General features: G+C 51.5%; 2 protein-coding genes across 3 annotated transcripts; one reads left to right on the forward strand and one right to left on the reverse strand.

Annotated features, from left to right (window-relative positions):
• The first annotated feature begins 679 nt into the window (after positions 1-679).
• Positions 680-3,055, forward strand: ZFAND2B (zinc finger, AN1-type domain 2B). Of its 2 annotated transcripts, XM_006867825.1 has the most exons (9): positions 680-734; positions 988-1,082; positions 1,280-1,411; positions 1,547-1,698; positions 1,959-2,054; positions 2,131-2,191; positions 2,273-2,340; positions 2,716-2,788; positions 3,011-3,055. In XM_006867825.1, the coding sequence occupies exons 1-9, from the start codon at positions 680-682 to the stop codon at positions 3,053-3,055; spliced, it is 777 nt and encodes a 258-aa protein (XP_006867887.1). The 2 variants fall into 2 exon arrangements, with proteins under 2 accessions (XP_006867887.1, XP_006867888.1); XM_006867826.1 differs by lacking the exon at positions 1,280-1,411.
• A 465-nt stretch (positions 3,056-3,520) lies between these two features.
• Positions 3,521-10,463, reverse strand: ABCB6 (ATP-binding cassette, sub-family B (MDR/TAP), member 6). Its single transcript, XM_006867827.1, has 19 exons — positions 9,596-10,463; positions 9,146-9,283; positions 8,550-8,736; positions 8,271-8,372; positions 7,927-8,110; positions 7,240-7,361; positions 6,766-6,875; positions 6,511-6,576; positions 6,238-6,363; positions 6,009-6,085; positions 5,853-5,916; positions 5,662-5,747; positions 5,435-5,492; positions 5,156-5,260; positions 4,666-4,840; positions 4,396-4,508; positions 4,094-4,188; positions 3,947-4,015; positions 3,521-3,800 (listed from the first exon to the last, which is right to left on the reverse strand). Exons 1-19 carry the CDS (start codon positions 10,142-10,144, stop codon positions 3,689-3,691), a joined length of 2,538 nt encoding a protein of 845 aa, XP_006867889.1. The 5' UTR covers positions 10,145-10,463; the 3' UTR covers positions 3,521-3,688.
• Positions 10,464-13,349: the final 2,886 nt, after the last annotated feature.

Below are 13,349 nucleotides of genomic sequence, written 5' to 3' on the forward strand. Positions count from 1 at the left end.
TTACCTTGAGCAAAACTTTACTCTCTTGAGATATCAAAGAGATTGTCCGATGATTTCCGCATTCTGTTGGGTCACCTCTCTTTGGAATGGGCATAAATATTGATCTCTTCCAATCAGTCGGCCTGACAGTTGTCTTCCAAATGTGCAGTGTAGTGGCCACAAGTGAATATCCAAGGAGAGTAATAGAGTGAGAAACGAGTCAAGGACCAAATTGTGAGATTCCACACCATTCCAGCGCTCTTTTCCTACGGTAACATCTGCCCTCGCATTCACCGGGCCTTTTCTCTATCCCTGAAGTCAGTAAGATCCCTTTTGGAACTTCTCCAACAACCAGGATATCCGCGAAATTCCCGGCCAGCTGCTCACCTTAGGAAAGGAAGCCAGCTTGCCCCACCTCCCGAGAGCCCAGAAGGGCGGGGCTCTGCGGGTGCCGCCCCCCTTACGGCCACTGTGCGGCACGTGCCCGCCCTGCGTGATGACGTCAGCGCGCTCGGCGCGCCGGGAAGGAAAGGTAGAGTCGCGGGCCGGCAGGCGCTGTGGTCTCGGATAACTGGGGCTGCACTGAGACCGGGAAGGGAGCCCCCACAGGGTGCGGGGTCACGGACCTGACCCGGATTGGGATCCTTAAAGACGCTCAGTACTTGCTTCCTCTCTGAGTGGCTCTCGCCAGGACCGGGCGATGGAGTTTCCGGACCTCGGGGCTCACTGTTCCGAGCCAAGCTGTCAGCGCTTGGGTGAGGGGCGGGGCCGAAAGGGGCTTGAACTGCATGGGCACAGGGTGGGCGCGGGCTGCCCAGGCTCGAGAGCGGCGGGGCTCAAAGTTGGGGGCGGTGTCCGAGGAGGCGTGTCTAAGGAGATAGTACTGTTTGTTTCAAATGGAGTTGGCCTGTCAAGGCGTTTCTCTTCCCCGGAATGGGGAACTTTGAGAGATAGGAAAGAACACGGGGACTCAGCGGACCTGCCTGTAAACGGACCCACTCCTTGCAGATTTTTTGCCGCTTAAGTGCGACGCCTGTTCAGGCATCTTCTGCGCAGACCATGTGGCCTACGCCCAACATCACTGTGGATCTGCTTACCAAAAGGTGAGGGGGCGGTGCTGAGGGTCCTCTGGAGAGGGAGAGAATGCTTGCAGGCCCCAGGAAGCCCTCTGCCCTTCCTTTATTGTTTTTCATTACTAGGGAACCTTCTGGATCTGGAAGGTCCTGTGAGGACCAGAAATTGGGTTGGGCTAGCTAGCTAGCAGTGAGCCTTAGGCTGATTCCCTGCCCCTTGACCTTAGGATATCCAGGTACCAGTGTGCCCACTTTGTAATGTGCCTGTGCCTGTGGTCAGAGGGGAGCCCCCTGACCGAGCTGTGGGAGAGCACATTGACAGAGACTGTCGCTCTGATCCTGCACAGAAAAAACGTAAGGTAAGCATTGACGGGGATAGCCCTGATCAGACCAAACTGGGTCTACAGATGCCTGGAAATCTGAAAGCTGCTGTGTTGAGGTTGGGGAAAGAGGTCAGAATCTCAGCCAAGATAAACCTTCCCACCCCACCTCAGATCTTCACCAATAAGTGTGAGCGCTCTGGCTGCCGGCAGCGGGAGATGATGAAACTGACCTGTGACCGCTGTGGCCGAAACTTCTGCATCAAGCACCGTCATCCACTGGACCATGATTGCTCTGGGGAGGGACATCCTACCAGCCGGGCAGGGTAATTGAAGCCAAGTCTTCTGTGTAAACTTGGGACCATCCCATCCTACCGAAATGGACTCAAGTCCTATTGTTACAAATATGGCCGAGGGTCTTTCTTCCAAGCTCCTATTTGTCATTTCTGATGCAGAGTCCAGGGTGTTCTCCCAGACTTTGGAGGAATTCCCCTCTTGATTTCCTGGGTGGCTGGGTAATGTCCGGGGGAACAAGTGAACGGCATATGTTTGGAGGCATGCTAAAAGAGTTGTCTCTTCCCTACAGACTTGCTGCCATCTCCAGAGCACAAGGCCTGGCTTCTTCCACAGGCACCGTCCCCAACCCGAGTCAGACCTTGGCTTCATCTACCTCTCCCAGCAGGTAAGCCTGGCTATTTCTCCTCTTCCTGTCTTTGCCTTCACACCTCTGACCTCAACCTCTTGAATGTCTGCCTTAGAGTCACAACCCAGTCTCCATCCCGGACAGCCCCTCCAGTGATTGCTTTGCAGAATGGCTTGGTGAGTTGGGGAGAGGTTATAGACAGATGCAAACCCAGAGTGAAGTCAGTGGCAACTAGTCGTTTTTCCCCCCTCTTGCAGAGTGAGGATGAGGCTCTACAACGAGCTCTGGAACTGTCATTGGCAGAGACTAAACCCCATGTTCCTAGGTACTTATTTCTGGTGAAGGGAATGTTGGAGGTGGGCCAGGGCTCAGTTAGGAGGGAAAGAGGTCAGACCACTCTGACTTGATATGGGATAAGGAATTTGGTTTTAAATATAAGCTTATCAACTCTATAACATTAATTAAAACAACACTAATATGAGGGGGCTTCAGAAAGTTCATGGAAAAATGAAATGGCAAGATAATGGAATTTTCCACCAACTTTTTGAAGCCCCTCGTACAAAAAACCCACCTGGTAGCATGGCAGCAAAGATTAGATAGTGTGCAGAAGTGCTCAGCAAAGTCCTGCCTAGCACAGATCAGCTGCTCACACTTCGGACACTTATGTCCTCCAGCTTCAGCTGTTCCTCCTTCCTCTCAGTTCTCAGGAGGAAGAAGACTTAGCATTAGCACAAGCACTCTCAGCCAGTGAGGCGGAGTACCGACGGCAGCAGGTATGAGGGTGGGTAAAGACGGGGCCTGCCTGCCTGCATGCTGGGACGAGGGAGTGACAAGTCATGTCTTACTTGGTTTCTTCCAGCTGGTGAAGAATTTGGAATGATGGTCATGCTTTTATTTTCAGTGTGACTCTAAACCATGCTGAACTGCTCTGAAGGGCTGTCCCTGGTTTCTCTGACACTGTGCCCTGTCTCCCCCTCCTTTCCTTCTTGCCCTAGGCCCCGAGCCACAGCTTGAAGCCATCTACCTGCAGCCTGTGCTAGGGCCCTGGGGTTGGGGAGGGAGAGTCAACTGAGGAGGACTGTGGCCCTCACACCTCTAGGGTCCACATGGAGAGGAGGCCCAGAGCAACCTGGAGTGGGGAGACAGGCAGGAGTAACATGGCAACTTCTCCAGGAGCATCAGGGGAAGCTACGGAAGGCCCTGAGAGGCTCTGCAGCTGCATGGGAGGGCGTGGCTCTGAGCTGGGCCCTGGCTGGATGTTGGCCAGGTCCTCCTCACCCCCTTCATCATGTCTTCCCTTACATTTGGACTGCCCCCACGTATAATGTGGGTAAGCAGGAGTCTGGAAAGAATAAAGAATTTTGGCAATCAACCAAGCATCCAGGTGTCTGTGTTTCCTTGCCCTCTCCAGCCAGTCCCTGAAGAGTCTTGTGCGGAACGCTTGCCTGACTTCAGGGTCAAGTGCCATCGCAGTACCCACTGCCCCAGAGCCACAGTGGCCACAGCAGAGTCTATACTTTTATTTACTCACATGCTTCTCCTGAAAGGTCCCTTTCCCAGACTTGAGCTAGCACCACACGCCAAGACCAGGATGAAATGTCCCAGGGAAAAAGGATCCATCCATATTATTCCCTCTAAACTGTCCTTTGGCAGGGAAGTGGCCAAAATTTTTGTCACCGTGCTGTGGTCTGGGGCTTGGTGTCTTCTGAAACTTCTTCCTGTCCCCGCTGCTGCAGCTGCCACATGTCAGCATACACCCCACCTCGGGACAGCAGAGCTTCATGCCTGGGGCAGGGAAGACAGCAACAGTCCTGAACATCAATTATTCTCAGGGTCTTTACTGCCAGCCAAGAGAGAGGGCAGAAAGGATGGGTGAAAAAGATCCTTCCAGAACCCCCTACCCCAGCTGCTCCTCTGTTGAAGTCCCTTACCGTCCTCTCTCCACAATGCAGCCATCCTTGATGACAAGGATCTGGTCAGCATTGACCACAGTTGACAGCCTAAGAAGTTGGACACTAGTTAGCCTACATCACTTAAGCAGTCTCACCCTGCTCTGCCCCAGCGCTGTGGCCCTGTACCTGTGGGCCACGACAATGGTGGTGCGATTGGCACAAACTTTGGCCAAAGAGGCCTGGATGGCCCTCTCGTTTGATGTATCCAGTGCTGATGTCGCCTAAAGAGAGGGTCTGGGTTAAGCTGCTCTTACAGTGGAAGAAGGATGCAGGTGGTCGCTGGGCCTCTGGAATAAACCGGACCTTGTTGGACCTTGAACAGTAGGTATTTTGTGAAACCTGGACACACATTCTCTATGCTGCATGGGAACTAGACCCAGCAGGAGTAGGGGAGAGGGCAGAGGGGGAGGACTACGGAGGACCCTCACCTCATCCAGCAGAATGATGTTGGGAGCCTTGAGGATGGTGCGAGCGATGGCGATGCGCTGCTTTTCCCCACCGCTCAGCTTCAGGCCTCGCTCACCCACCTGGGTCTCATACCCTGTGGAGAGCCCCCACACCCCTCAAGTCACACATAATAAATTTGGCTTTCTGTCACCGGATGAACAAGAAAGCGCTAGAATAGAGATAAGGGGATGAACAGGACTATTCTGGGGTGGGGCTGGGGGAGGGGGGACTCTCTGCAGGGGGACCCTCACCTTCAGGGAAAGACAGAATGGAATCATGGATGCCTGCAGCCTGAGCAGCGGCTACCACCTCATCATCCCTGGCTGTGATGCGGCCATAGCGGATATTGTCGGCTATGGTGTCATTGAAAAGGACAGTGTCCTGGGGTACAACTCCAATGTGAGAACGAAGAGAGATCTGGGTCACCTAGGGCCAAAAGACCATATGCTTACTGCTGTGTGACTTCCTCAGGTCCAGGAGGCAGGGTGGGCTGGTGGCAGACACATGGTTAATGAGCCTGGGTAAGAATCCTGCCACCACCACCCCAACCCCAGCTGCGTGGGCAAATCACTAACTACCCCGAGGCCATTTCATGATCTGTGAAAAGAAAACACACCTCCTCTACCTGCTTCACGGGGGCGGGTTGGCAGGGCACCACACATGCCATCCTTGGACACCCAACACTTGTCCTCCTCCACACTCCAGTCTCCTAAATACCAGTCTCTTCTCAAGCTCCCTCACCTGAGAAATGTCCTGCCCGTCTATTCGGATGCAGCCCGAGCTGATGTCATAGAAGCGGAAGAGCAGGCGCAAAATTGTGCTCTTCCCGGCTCCTGAGGGGCCCACCTGGTGCATGGAAAACAGAGGGAACACGTTGGTTTTTCAAAGAGGCCACTGATGTCCATGGAGGTGCCATATTCAGTCCTGTGACTCGTCATCACAGTGCTCTCTCAGACTCCCCAGCCTGAGGAATGAGGAAAGCTCAAGGAGTCTGGGCCAAGTGGCTGGGTATCCTCTCACCAGGGCCAGAGTCTGTCCAGGCATCACCGTAAAGGACACGTCCTGCAGGGTCTCCCGCCTGGGAGACAGCGAAGGTGTGATCAGAAGGCGTGCTGCCCGCCCCATGCCCCCTCCATCCCAACACTACTGGGCCCTGTCCCGCCCCCACTCAGCCTCTCTTCCTAGATTGAGGAGCAGGAAACTAATGACCAATAGACAAGGAGAGAGGCAAAAGGGCAGGAGCTCACCCATCAGCATAGCTGAAGTGCACGTTCTCAAACTCAATCCGGCCCCTCTGAAAATGAAGGGGCCCTGCTCCAGGAAGGTCCTTCACCTGGGAGGATGCCACCAACATGTGTCACTATTAGAGTCCTGGCACTCTCCAGACACAAGAACCAGGCTCCCTGTACCCCAGAACTACTACTCTCTCTCCACGCACCTCTGTCTCCTCTTTCAGCAGGTCAAACATGTTCTCCATGTCGATGAAGTTGGTCTGGATCATCCTGTAAAGAGAAGGATGGTAGTGGGTGCCCCTCTGAGGAGCCGGGAAAGCACCACTGCACCCTGACCAGGTGAGGGCTGGAGATCTGATTACCTGTAGTAGGTGCCAAACCAGTTAAGGGGCATGTACAGCTGAATGATGTAAGTGCCAAAGAGCACGAAGTCCCCGACCTGTGGAAACCCAGGATGGAGGCCCGTGTCACTGGGGCTGTAGCCGGCTCTCCTGTCACCCTGCCTACAGCCCACCCAGAAGCCTGGTGATGCCCAGACTTATTTCCCATCCCCGGCACAACCCCAGCCTCTCTCCCATGATTCTGCCTTACCTGCAGCTTCTGCTCACTGACAAAGTAAGCACAGAGCAGGGAGCCAGCAAGGAGCCCGAGGCCAATCACCAGATTCTGGGTCTGATTTAGCAACACAAGTGAGGCGCTTGACTTCCACTCCAAACCCTGAGGGCAACACAAGGGAGGGAGGTCACATATACACTGACCATTACCACCTCCAAATCTGGGGGATGCTCAGGAACTTTCAACCTCACAGTCCCAATTTGACTCTCTCTGCCCAGCACTCCACAAGCCTCAGACTGGCATCCTCACCTGATATTTGATGATGGCCTCTCGGTAGCGTTCCACTTCATAACCCTCTGCATTGTAGTACTTCACCTGATGGGTGAAGACCAGCATTGTTCAGTGTGGGCACAAACACTCGCACCTAGATCTTTCCCTCTAGAATCCCAAGTTCCAACCCCACACTTCACAGGCCCCCAGCTCTGGGGCTCAGAAAACCCTCATCAGCCTAAGTGGACTCCAGATCATCCTGCCTCACACAACTGACTCCACAGCCTCTGTTACCGTCTCGAAGTTTAGCAGAGAGTCTACTGCGCGTGCCCGCGTCGCGTTCTCCTGAGTATTCATTGAGCGGCGAAATTTGGCTCTCCACTCAGTGACCACAATGGTCAGGGCTGGAGATTAACAGGAGGGGGCGGGATTAAGACCTCATTCCCAACAGCAGGGACCCAATGGAGATGCCCACTACCTGCTGCAAACACATTCCATCTACACTGGAGCCCAGTGGCCCAGATAACAGGAAGAAAGGGAAAGCTTTAAGCTCCCAGAGGCAGAGTTAGGTTAGGCCCAAGCCATCTTTGCTGCCTGCACAAAGGCTTATGTGTGAAATGTTTTCAACAGTAAGCAAGCTGGCACCTTGTCACAAAGAGGTTTCTCTTTGACCTTGCCCAGCCCTCCATCCCACCCACCATGTGGGACTCATGTCCAAGGGAGTCCCTGGATAGTCCAGAGAGAAGGTTTCACTGAGCCAGCACTCACTGAGGTAAAGGCTCATGCACAGGAACACAATGAGGCCAAACCAGGCATTGAAGAACATGCTGAAGTAGACGATGCCAATGATGATATCGACCAGCGTGGGGATGATGTTGAACACCAGGTAGCTGGGAGGGTAAGTCAAGCAACAGAGAAAGGTTTTGGGGCTCAGACCAGTGATTCTACTTCTAGGAGTTTCTGTGGAATGGTGTGTTCACAGCTGTGACAGACTACAATCAATCTAAATGCCCCTGAAGAAGGAATGCCACATGCACCAAAGTCTGCCCAAACTATAGAAATCTGTCAATTACAGGGAAAATAAACTAGCTCTGTGATGGCTCATTAAGTAAGGAAGCTGCACCTTTTATACAAAGAAAGAAAATGGTTCTGAGAATAAACTTATCTCCCGACACTATGAGTTTTAGGAAAATCCTCCATACTAACATGGTAGTGCTCTATCTGTGTAAAAATGCAGAGGTCAACATACTAAATTGAGAGAGAACTTCTGGAAGTGAGTAAAATTCAAAAGAGGTTTGTTCTCTGTTCACATTATTTGAGTCATGAGAGTATTCACATTTTAATTCTATAATAAAAGCAGAGAGGGAGGGACAGCTCCTCAGGCTGGGTCTGTTTCCCTTCTGGCAGCTTCTCCATTCCTCCCTGCTGCCGGGCCCTTCCTATCACCTGGGTTACCTGAGCAGCCCTGTCACACTGGATGTGCCCCGGTCCACGACCCGCAGCACTTCCCCTGTGCGGCGCCCCAAGTGCCAGCGCAGTGAGAGCTCATGCAAGTGCGAGAAGAGGCGCAGCTCCACCCGGCGTGAAGTGAACTGCTGAACGCGGATCCACAGGAAGGTGCGCAGGTTGCTGACGAAACCTGTGGAGAGCCAGGGGAGGCCTTAGAGGGGTTTGGGGTTCAGTGGGGTCAGCCCAGCACCAGGAAGAGTGAGGTTTGGCAGCACAAAGGGAGGTGCTCAGCAGAGGTGTGGTGAGCAAGCATGTCAACAGTACCCAAGGTGAGTGCAAAGCCTTCATACCTGTACTGCCAGTGCCACCTCCCTGAAGGAATTTGAGGAGGACATAAGTGGTCACAGTCCAGGCCAGGGAGTTCCATGGTGCTTTTGCCGTCAGCAAGTTCACTGCAGAGAAAAGGAGTCAAACTCCGCTATGAACGCTCCTCAAACTGCCCAGGCACCAGTCATAGCCTCTTCCTCACCACTCAGCTCCTTCCCACATCCCTGGGCTACCCCACCCACCAGGTCAACAAAGGTCCAGAGTACTAAGCTGTCACTCCCTTCCCAGAACCTCCCCCTCACCAATGTCTCTATAGAAGATGGGGACCAACAAGTTCAATCCTCGGTCCAGTCCCATGAGCCCCAGGCAGATGAGTACAACCAGCTGCAGTGCTGGACTCCCCCGAGGCCATAGGTAGCCACTCAATAGGCGAAGCTTCTTGCAGAGGTCTCTCCAGGTAGATCTCTGTGCCTGCTCTGACGACCTCACCTAGGATGCAGAGACAGGGGAGGAGAACCCAGAATTCAAAAGGTGTACTAGCCAGGAAAAACAAACAAACCCTCTAGAAAAGAATGTGTGAGATCACGGTCCAGTTTATATTAGGCTCCCAGGTGATCCCAGATGGGGTCCTAGAGGCTAACAGGTCCCAAAATGAGATTCGGGAGAGATGTTTACTGTAAGGGAAAAGGAATGATGGTACCCACCAAACTAGCTGCTGTGTAGACCATTTTGACTGGTAGAGACCCTAAGGTTAAAGTAGAACTGCAGTGGGGGTTGGGATGGGTAGGTGGGTATGGCGGGGTGGTTTCCAAGGTTGTCAATCTTTATAGAAGCAGACTAGAACGATGGTAAGGAATGAAATTAAGCTAGACCCCAGGGCTCAGCAATGGAGGTATACCTGGCTCCTCTCTACATCTCCGTCTTCTCCGTTCACCTGTAAGGTATAAGACTGGGGACGAAGTCCGGGGGCCCAGAGCCCCAGGACAAACAGCCCTCCAGAGACCACATACCGCAGAACCCACAGGCTAAACTGGACCTAGAATGAAACAGAAGCGTGTGAGCAGAGTATCATGAGGGCCATATATTCCATTATATCACTATCATATTACAGGGCTGGGAACTGGTATGGAGGCCACGCCCAGATCCTCCCCAGGGCCCCGGCACCGCCCGAACAGGCTTTAAAAAGTAAAACCACCAGTGACTCAGCACAGGCGGGCCCCACCAGCTTGCTATCAGCTCCAGCCAGCACCCAGCCCCTCCCTTTCTTTCTTTAGAGGCATCTCAAAGCATGGCGCCAATGTGGCTGGTCAGGCAGGTGCAGTTTCCCCTCGGCTACCAGCTCCCTCACCTGCTGGCCCAAGTCCCTCCTTGCCCACCACCACTGCGGGCTGTTCCAGGACACCAGGGCCAAGTTCTCAGCTGCAAACGCCACAGTCCAGAGGAGCAGGAGACCGGGGCTGTGCCTGAGCTTCATCCAGACGCCCATCGCCAGCCTCTGCCGTGCCTGCCTCCGGTCCATCATGAGCAGCCCCAGGCCACAGGCGCTGGCCAGGGTCCCCAGCACAGCGGCCAGTAATAGGTAGCCCGGTAGAGGGGCTCCCTGGGCGGTGCCCACCCTGCCGATTAATCCGGCCAAGGGCAGTGCCACCTGAAGCGTGGCCAGAAGGAGTTGCAGCCCATAGGGAGCGACGCTAGGGCCGGCCCCCCAAGACAGAACGTCAGTGCCAGCAGGGCGCTCCCGACGCTTGCAGGGAAAGGCCAGCACCAAGGCCAGAGCCCCCAGGGCCATCTGTGTAGAGGGCAAGAGCGTAAAGAAGAAGCAGGGACTCAGGCCGTCTTGCGCCCAGGCCGGACCCACGGGCCCTTCGGCCTCGCAGTAGTTGCCCACAGTCACCATGGTAATAAGGGACCACCGGCCCAGGCTACAGAGCCTGCGGGACGGGAGAATGGGACCGGCCGCTCAGAGTGGGGCGCGGGTGCGGGAGGGTCTCGGCTCATGGAGTCGTACGCTCCAAGCCGCAGGGTCGCGGGGAGGGACGCACGTGGATTCCACCACACCGTCCACTCGCTTCGCGCAGGCGCCGCAACCACGCACTCACGCAGGGCACGTACGCCGTCCCCTCCCGTCTGTCCCCCGTTCGTTCACTGCTGGGGACCCTCCGGTCCAGCGCAGGCCCGCAGGAAAGCTCAGTGTCTGGCTCACGCTCCTCTCTACGACAACGGCCCTGCCCACCAGGCCCGCCCCAGGGTCTCCATTGGCCGTGCGTTTCCGAAGGGGCAGGGAACACGGTGTACGCAAGCCAGGCAAAATAGAAGGCTGAGCCGGCTTAGTCACGTGCTCAGGGCGGGAAATCTGACCACAAGTCAGACCCGAGACCTTGACCTCCGCGGAACCGTGGGCCAGAGACGGCTATCTCCGTAAATCCTAACGGCGACGTGACCCTACTTTCTTCTAAGGCACTAGGTACCTGGGGGATCACACAAACCCTACTCCTCTTGTACCCAGAATCTTAGCCACGCGAGACAACTAGCTGACACCAAGGAAGATATTCAGGCAGCCAACAAACATGGAAATATGTTCACGATCATTAGCCATTGTTATTGTTAGGTGCCGTGGTGGAGTCGTTTCCGATTGTATACAACAGAACGAAACTCCGCCCTCAACAATTGCTGCTGTACTTGATTGAGACCATTGCTGCTGCCACTGTTCCAATCCATCTCGTTGGGGGTCTTCCTCTTTTTTGCTGACCCTCCACTTTACCAAGCATGATGCCCTTCTTCAGGGATTGGTCCTTCCTGATATGTCCAAAGTATGAGAGCAATCTGGTCATCTTGGCTTCAAAGGAGCTTTCTGGTTGTATTTCTTCCAACACAAATTGCCTCTTGATCTATATACAGTTTCCTTATGTGCTCCAGAATACTCATTCTCCACAATGTTGTACATAGCTTGGCGTGATCCACACAGTCACACAGCTTTTGCATAGTCAATAAAGCACAGATAAACATCTCTCTGGTATTCTCTGCTTTCAGTCAAGATCCACCAGATACCAGCAATGATATCCCTTGTTCCAAGTCCTCATCTGAATATGGTTTGAACCTCTGGCAGTTACCTGTCAATATACTATTGTAGCTGTTTTTGAATTATCATTAGCAAAATGTTACTTGCATGTGACATTAGTGATATTGTCTGATGATTTCCACATTCCCTTGGGTCACCTCTCTGGAATGAGCACAAATATGGATCTGTTTTCCAAATTTCTTGGTATAGATGAGTGAGTGTCTCCAGTGTTATATCAGTTTGTTGAGAGATTTCAATTAATCCATTAACTCCCAGTGCCTTGTTCTTTGCTAATGCTTTCAGTGTACCTTGGATGTCTTCCTTCAGTACCATTGGCTCTTGATCATATGCTACCTATTGTAATGGTTCAATGTCAACCATTTCTTTTTTGGTACTCTGTTCTTTCCATCTTATTTTGATGCTTTCTGCATCATTGAATTTTTGCCTAAAGAATCCTTCAGTATCGCAAATCGAGGCTTGATTTTTTCCCCCTCAGTTCTTTCAGCTTGAGAAAGGCTGAGTGTGTTCTTCCCTTTTGGTTTTTGAACTCCAGGTCTTATAACATTTCATTACAATATTTGACTTTTGTCTTTTCAAGCTGCTCTTTGAAATTTTCTGTTCAGCTCTTTTACCTCCTCATTTTTTTCATTTGCTTTAGTATCTCTACGCTGGAGGGAAAGTTTCAGAGTTTCTGCTGACATCCAATTTGGTCTTTTCTTTCTTCCTTGTCTTTTTAATGACCTTTTGTTTTCTTCTTGTATGATGTTCTTGATGCCATCCAAAAACTCTTCTGGTCTTTGGTCTTTAGTGTCTAATGCATCAAATATGTTCTTCAGATGATCTATGAATTCAGATGGGATATATTCAAGGTCATATTTTGGTCTGTGGACTTGTTTTAATTTTCTTCAGCTTCAGTCTGAACTTGCATATAAGCAATTTATAATCAGTTCCAGTCTTCCCCGGGCCTTGTTTTGTATGGTGATATGGAGTTTTTCTACCATGTCTTTCCACAGACGTAGTCAATTTGATTTCTATGCATTCCATCTGGTGAGGACCATGTGTATAATAATCTTTTATGTTGCTTAAAAAAGGTATTTGCAATGAAGTCATTCATCTTGCAAAATTCTCTCATGCCATCTCCAGCATCATTTCTATCACCAAGGCCATATTTTCCAACTACTGATCCTTACTCTTTGTTTCCAAACTTTGCATTCCAATCATGAGTAATTATCAGTACATCTTGATTGCATTTTTAATTAATTTCAAACCAAAAAAGTTGATAGAATTCTTCAATTTCATCATCACTGGCTCTAGTGGTTGGTGCATAAATTTGAATAATCATGGTATTAACCATTATTAGCCATTGTTGTTAAGTGCTGTTGAGTCAGTTCCAATTCATAGCAGTCCTGTATAAGGTTTCTGAGGAACGGATGGTGAGTTTGAACTGCTGACCTTGTATTTCAAGTTGACCTTGCAGTCCAGTGCATTATCCTGCAGAGAGATGCAAATCAGAACAAGGAGATATCTGACACCAGCATTAATAGCAAAACTGAAAAAAGAAAGAAAACAACAAATGCTGGTGAGAGTGTGGAGAGACTGGAACCTTCCTACATTGCTGGTGGGACTGTAAAATGGTTCATTTGCTGTGGAAAACAGTATGACACTTCCTCAAAAAACTGGAAATAGAAATACCGTATGATCCAGTACTCCCTATACTTGTTTTATGTCCACAAGAAATAAAAGCCGGGACACTAGAAAGTTACTTGAAGCACTGTTCACAATAGTAAAAAGATGAATAAAGCCTCAATGCCCATCAACACAATAATGGATAAACAAACTTTGGTACATACACCAAATGGAATCCTATGCAACACTGAAGAATAATGATGAATCTGTGAAACACCACATAACATGGATGAACCTGAAGGACATTATACTGAGTGAAATTGTTGTTGTTGTCAGTTGCCATCGAGTCAGTACCGACTCATAACAACCCCATGTACAGCAGAACGAAACAAAGTCCGATCCTGGGCCAACCACACTA

Source organism: Chrysochloris asiatica, unplaced genomic scaffold (genome assembly GCF_000296735.1).
Source record: "Chrysochloris asiatica unplaced genomic scaffold, ChrAsi1.0 scaffold00110, whole genome shotgun sequence".
Classification (NCBI taxonomy): Eukaryota; Metazoa; Chordata; class Mammalia; order Afrosoricida; family Chrysochloridae; genus Chrysochloris; species Chrysochloris asiatica.

What these genes read in the sequence shown, in the direction of transcription:
- ABCB6 (XM_006867827.1), bottom strand. Translation starts at nt 10,144, where the DNA reads ATGGTGACTGTGGGCAACTACTGCGAGGCCGAAGGGCCCGTGGGTCCG. An exon ending in GAGATGTAGAGAGGAGCCAG is followed by an intron (nt 8,737 to 9,145) that starts GTATACCTCCAT and finishes TCTGCATCCTAG; the next exon opens with GTGAGGTCGTCAGAGCAGGC. An exon ending in TGCTGAAAGAGGAGACAGAG is followed by an intron (nt 5,748 to 5,852) that starts GTGCGTGGAGAG and finishes GCATCCTCCCAG; the next exon opens with GTGAAGGACCTTCCTGGAGC.
- ZFAND2B (XM_006867825.1), top strand. Translation starts at nt 680, where the DNA reads ATGGAGTTTCCGGACCTCGGGGCTCACTGTTCCGAGCCAAGCTGTCAG. An exon ending in GTGGATCTGCTTACCAAAAG is followed by an intron (nt 1,083 to 1,279) that starts GTGAGGGGGCGG and finishes CCTTGACCTTAG; the next exon opens with GATATCCAGGTACCAGTGTG. An exon ending in ACTAAACCCCATGTTCCTAG is followed by an intron (nt 2,341 to 2,715) that starts GTACTTATTTCT and finishes CCTTCCTCTCAG; the next exon opens with TTCTCAGGAGGAAGAAGACT.